This window comes from Sinocyclocheilus anshuiensis, unplaced genomic scaffold, assembly GCF_001515605.1.
Source record: "Sinocyclocheilus anshuiensis isolate Anshui unplaced genomic scaffold, SAMN03320099.WGS_v1.1 scaffold1942, whole genome shotgun sequence".
Lineage (NCBI taxonomy): Eukaryota > Metazoa > Chordata > Actinopteri > Cypriniformes > Cyprinidae > Sinocyclocheilus > Sinocyclocheilus anshuiensis.
In genome coordinates, this window is record NW_015542449.1 from 94,647 (window position 1) to 101,392 (window position 6,746).

Consider the following 6,746-nt stretch of genomic DNA (forward strand, 5'->3'; position numbering starts at 1 on the left):
GGCTTAACAAGAGGAATACGACAACTGTAGCCAAATTCCTTGATACGTCTGTGTGTGGTGGCTCTTGATGCCTTGACCCCAGCCTCAGTCCATTCCTTGTGAAGTTCACTCAAATTCTTGAATCGATTTTGCTTGACAATCCTCATAAGGCTGCGGTTCTCTCGGTTGGTTGTGCATTTTTTTCTTCCACACTTTTTCCTTCCACTCAACTTTCTGTTAACATGCTTGGATACAGCACTCTGTGAACAGCCAGCTTCTTTGGCAATGAATGTTTGTGGCTTACCCTCCTTGTGAAGGGTGTCAATGATTGTCTTCTGGACAACTGTCAGATCAGCAGTCTTCCCCACGATTGTGTAGCCTAGTGAACCAAACTGAGAGACCATTTTGAAGGCTCAGGAAACCTTTGCAGGTGTTTTGAGTTGATTAGCTGATTGGCACATCACCATATTCTAATTTGTTGAGATAGTGAATTGGTGGATTTTTCTTAAATGTGAGCCAAAATCATCACAATTAAAAGAACCAAAGACTTAAACTACTTCAGTCTGTGTGCATTGAATTTATTTAATACACGAGTTTCACAATTTCAGTTGAATTACTGAAATAAATGAACTTTTCCACGACATTCTAATTTATTGAGATGCACCTGTATATAGAATTACACAAAAATGTTAAAATGTATCCCTGATGTGCTGTCCGTATCTCTGCATCTTGCCCTTTAATTTTCTGAATGCAGTGTTGATCTTAAGTTCCTGTTTTGTCACTAATGTTGTTAAATTAATTTTAATGTTTGCAAGTTTTATCCCTGTCCTCCTTTTCTTCACTGTCTCTGCGTGGGAGAGAAACAGAAACAACAAAGGGCAAATTCACATCATAAAGACTTATCTTTTATCAGAGATTAAATGAAGAGTCGAACCGTCAGCTGGTGTCTTTTTATTCCATCAAAAACAACGCAGACAACACCAGTTACACTTAGTCCTTAGTTATTAACACTTAAGTCTAGGAATAAGAGTAAAATTATGTCATTCTGTCAATTTTGACACATTCAAAACGAAAAAAAGAGTTGCTTTAAGGGCTTTTTCATAAAGGTACCTAAGTGTTAAGACTAGGTCTCAGCTTCGAAAATGAAATAAAATGTTTTAAATTTTTAATTGGTCCTCTTGTTTGTGTATGTGTTCATGATTTCTTTGTTTGACGGCCTGTCAATATTTCATATTTCATTTCGTGTGGCAGACAGTCAAAATCAATTGCTTTAAACCCACCATCAACACAATCCTTTTCAGTCACCATTCTTTAATATAATGCACTTTAACAGAAAGTTCACGCTTGATTTCATTTATTTCCCTTGTATTCTGTGGAGAAACAGATGGAATCGGATGGCTATATCATAATAACATTTTATTTAATCAATTACACAGTAGATCTCTCTGCAACCACAAACTTAATATTTAACTTTACATTATAAATGCTTTAAATTAAACTAATATGGAGATCAAGATACTTGATTTTATTAATGATTGAGAATATCACAACTGCTCTGTAGTCGTATTATAATTTTGATCACTTCACACTTGCTTACATTTAGAGCCAGAAGCTTTAGTAAAAATCTATTATCCTTTGAAACAATCCTTTATCATTTAAATGTGGTTGCTGTGTGTGAATTTCTATTATTTTTAGCTTGTGAACGGGACTCTTATTTTGGTGTAGCAATGTGATGTCATAAGCCTGCGCCACGCTTTTGCATCTGTGATTCTGCTGAAGAAAGGTTTGTTTTTTAATCTTTTAAAGAGTTTAAATCAATACAACCCATTAAGACAGTTTTATAGAGAACTTTGAAATGAATTAAATGTTTTAATGTAATGTTATAATCTATCTAATAACATTAATGAACAGTTTATGAGTAAAGCATGAGTAACAAAAGACGAATCTCATTTCATCATAAACAAGTAATGATAGAGAACAGAACTTTTTAAAAACCAGTTGAGATTCAATTGAATCAAATGCTTGTGAAAATGATTAATTGTTTGTAAGCGCTGGAACCACAGCTCGTTGACGACACCTGAGGCCCGTTGCAGAAAGCTGGTTTTGGTTTTTTAGCCAGGTAAGTTTGCGCTTAGTTTGAGCAGAGTTGGGTTGGTTTACTCACCAGTCAACTGTGAGTAAAGTGACATGAATCTGACGCATCACAGTTAACCCTTTATAGTTTGTAGCGATGGCTTGAACATTTTTGGAAAACCCCATGGAGATCGGAGTGCAGATAATAAGAAGGGCACTTCGTTCGGAAAGAACATTTAGGGACCAGCATAATACCCTAGCTTTTTCAGATGAGCTTAGTATGAAAAGTATATATTTTTGGCAGATGGTCTAGTTTATCAATACCGGCTTCTCAAGCCACACATTAAAATGATGACACACTGAAGCCACGTGCTTAATGTACCGCAAATTTTATGTATTGTTTTGCAGTTTTTTTGCATGCAGTGGGTGATGCTGAAAACATAAGCAAGCGTACTGCCTGCAGAGCAATATGGAAAGTCCGATTAATTTTGGCCAGTTTAGGACAGTTTGGCTCATTTAACTGGTTCAAAAACCCGATTCATTCGTTCACGCAATAATATCTCTACCCTGTTGATACCCTGGTTAGGTATGTTTTGAAGCATGGCAGCGTGGTTTGAGATGGTTTAAGCTGTTCCTGAGTTGGTTACAAGCTGGTCATGAGTAGGAGCTAGTTGCTTAAACCAGTCGAATATTATACATTCTATTTCAAAACAGATTCAATATTTCGGAAATGAACTCTGGAAGGTGAATATGCATTATTTAATTTTTTGAGGAAAAAGGATGGGAGAAGAAATGAGAAGAAAGTAATGGATAAAAGCTGCTATCTATATTTATTGGTTTATATACATTTTGGCTTAAAAACTAAATATGTATTCAGAATTTGACATCAAATCAGCAGGGAATGCACACTGAAGTCCATGTAAACCTGGAATAATTAATGAATGAGTTAACAGTGTTGGGGAAGCTACTCTGAAACTGTAGCTTGATCAGCTACAAGCTACTCGTAAATTAAAGTAGTTAAGTTACAGTCAAGCTACCCTTCTGAAAAAGTAGCTAGCTACATTGAAACTACTTTCTTACACATACTGTAATGCAATCATGATTTCAAAGAGTAGAGTGAATTCAGGTTGATTGGGACACTTTTCCAAGCCATTTCAATGACAAAAAGTGTCCCAATCATTTGATTTTGTAAACTATCTGATACACACAATAAATAGGCTACTGTATAGTTATATAGTTATATTATCTTAAACTGACTGTCAAAGTGCAGAATTGCTACTAACATAACATCAATGCAAGAAGAAAACGTATGCAATTTAAACTGGATACGGAGGAGTCGTAAAATAAGCAGGTTAAACTCACAGCACATGCGGTATTTACTGACTGTGAATGGAGACGTCAATCATCAGCTGCGCTTTGCGTGAATCCCGCCACAACCATCCTTTGCCAAATTATAAGCACACTACTATATCGCGATTTTATTTTCTGTTCGATTAGTGTTCATTACAAAACTGTGGTGGGGACAGATAATGTTCATCATTGTAAAATAGACATTTGATCTAGAGTGCAATAAAGAAGAAAAATGTATCCGTTTAAAAAGGCTATTATTCACCTCCTGTATGGGCTTTAAAGTCCCCATGAAATCAAAATTAAAGTTTTTTGGGTGTTAGTATCAATATGTTAGTCTTAAGGTAATTGCTACTAACATAACATCAATGCAAGAAGAAAACGTATGCAATTTAAACTGGATACGGAGGAGTCGTAAAATAAGCAGGTTAAACTCACAGCACATGCGGTATTTACTGACTGTGAATGGAGACGTCAATCATCAGCTGCGCTTTGCGTGAATCCCGCCACAACCATCCTTTGCCAAATTATAAGCACACTACTATATCGCGATTTTATTTTCTGTTCGATTAGTGTTCATTACAAAACTGTGGGGGGACAGATTATATTATGACCATTCATCATTGTAAAATAGATATCTGATCTAGAGTGCAATAACGAAAAAAAATTAATCTGTTTAAAAAGGCTATTATTCACCTTCTGTATGTGCTTTATGTCTTCGACATAGACCGCATTTTAATCTTTGTTTTGCGTAAATTACAGTCATTACAATCATGTGAAATATCCACACCTGTACATCCTTTGCAATATCATCAGACGATCTCTTGTCGGTGGAAAGACTGTAAAGCCGCGCGATGCGTGAGATCACAACAGATGGCGGTAATGAACCAATTTAGTTTGTGATCTCGTCAGAAGAAGACGCTGGCTCGTGACTCTTCAGAACAGAATGTAGCATTTGGTCTCGCTACATCGCTACTTGCTGGAAAAAGAAGTTAGCTACAGGAAAAGCTACACTGTTTTAAAAGTAGCGTCGCTACTGAAAAATATAGTTACGCTAGTAGCGTCGCTACTTGTAGCTAGCTACTCCCCAACACTGTGAATAAATACATGTTTTAACTTATAGGCGTCACGGAATGGTTGCCAATAAGAGCTCACGAAGACAAATTAACAAAGAGGACAATCTTTTAATCCAAAATACTCAATACTGAGAAACAGGTAGCACTCTCACACGATGTTAGACAGGACACTGACCTCAGGAAACATGGTACTAAATACTAAACCAAATGAGGCTAATTAATGAACAACAGGTGAACTGAATACAAGGATCACACAAGCACTGGGAACCTAGGTCACGCAAGGCACTAAAAACAAAAATCAAACAATAAATAGATGGAACATACATTTTACAATATGCTACAAAGGAATGATTTAATAAATAGTGATCAACAAATTTTTAATTCATGGCCACTATATTTTTCTGTATGTTACATGCAGGACTCTGTGTTTATTGTATGGGATTAGAACAGAGAACGAATATGTGTGACCTGTTGAAATGCATCAGTGAATTGGCCTATTAAATGTAATTTCCAATGTAGTATATTTCAAATACTTTGGATACAGTATATAATTCAGCATAATTCACCTTTTCTATAAGTGTGTGTGTGTGTCTGAAATAATCTAAATACTGTAAGCACATTTAATGCACTGCCTTCGCTGTAATATTTCACTGTAACAGAACATCTCAGGTAACACATGTAACCATGGTTCCCTGAGAATAGGGAACTCCACGCTGGATTCAGTACTTCAGTATCTGCTTGAGTTCTATGGCAGCTCTGTAATTTGTTGATTGTCTGGTCAGTTCTGGGCCAATGAGGGACAGAAGTTCATCCTTCTGCTCTACACTGATGATGCCGTTGGCTGTCCAGCCTCAGTTCAGCCACAAGATGATGAAAATGAACTTGTCTCCTTCGTTGGTTGAGCGGATGCACCCAATACCATCTCTTTCTCCCTCTGCCCCTCTGTAGACTTTTCAGTAGGAGAACAAATGCCAGTGTTCTCCTCCTGCTCACAGGGACTGAATTTGAAATATAGATACAAGATAATTAAGGGTGTTTTTTTTTTGTTTTTTGTTTTTAACACAGCTAAACATATTTTATCCTTATGGTTCATAACTGGACTTCGAAGTATATTAACTGTAATCTACAGCACAACAAAGTAGGGCATTGCAATAAACACAACAATAAACACAATTAAACAAAACATAAAACATTACCATTTAGCCAACTTACCCATGGTAGAACCCCAAAAATCAAGAAAAACCACGTTGGACAGGCAAATCATGTGGTCTCGCAAATTCAGATGCTTCGCTTCTGAACCGCTTCTGGTGTGAGTTGGCGCCATGTGGAGGATGGAACTAAACCTTGTTGGAGCCGTAATGTGTCGCAGACGTGTGAGGTGTTAATGAGGGACTATAAGGGCTTTGATAACTTTCAGCTTGAGAGTATTTTGGACATTTCCTAAAGAAGCAAAGAGTTAAGAATATTGAAGAGGTTCTGAGATTACAGGTTATTTCAGTTGTTTGTTGTGTATAGGATCTAGCATACTTGTTGGAATTGATGTCTGTTGATGTCATGTCTGTTGTTTTTGTCATTAAACTGGTGTTTCTGTTCACCCTAGACCTGATGGCGCTGAAAGAAGAGAGTCAAGAACTGAATAAAATGGAAGAGAAAGATCAGTATGAGAAATGTCATGATTTAATGGTTGGGGTGAAATCTTTTAGTTACTCAAAGACTCATAAAACAGAAACTAGAAACTTTGAAGTCCAGATGAAAGTTCATACTGGAGAGAGCCCTTTCACCTGCCAACACTGTGGGAAGGGTTTCTCACTAAAAGGAAATCTTAACATTCACATGAAAATCCATGCTGGAGAGAAGGCTTTCATATGCTCTCAGTGTGGAAAGAGATTTACACAGAAAAATACCCTTAATTCCCACATGAGAGTTCACACTGGAGAGAAGCCTTACACCTGCAAAATGTGTGGGAAGAGCTTCACACGAAAAGAAAATCTTAAAATTCACATGAGAGTTCACACCGGAGAGAAGCCTTACACCTGCAAACTGTGTGGGAAGAGCTTCTCACTAAACGGACAACTTAAGACTCACATGAAGATTCACACAGGAGAGAAACCGTTCACATGCTCTCAGTGTGGAAAGAGTTTTAAAGAGAAAAGAGGTCTTAATGTCCACATGAGAATTCACACTGGAGAGAAGCCGTTCATCTGCTCTCAGTGTGGAAAGAGTTTTAAACAGAAAAGAGATCTTAATGGCCACATGACAAAGCACACTGGA

At 37.0% G+C, this 6,746-nt stretch overlaps 1 protein-coding gene across 1 annotated transcript in view; it reads left to right on the forward strand.

Annotated features, from left to right (window-relative positions):
- The first annotated feature begins 6,213 nt into the window (after positions 1-6,213).
- Positions 6,214-6,746, forward strand: part of LOC107693609 (zinc finger protein 850-like) — a 34,081-nt gene continuing 33,548 nt past the window's right edge. The window contains exon 1 of the mRNA XM_016493061.1: positions 6,214-6,723. Coding sequence (XP_016348547.1) covers positions 6,225-6,723 — 499 coding nt within the window. The 5' untranslated portion in view covers positions 6,214-6,224. The remainder of the gene's footprint in view (positions 6,724-6,746) is intronic.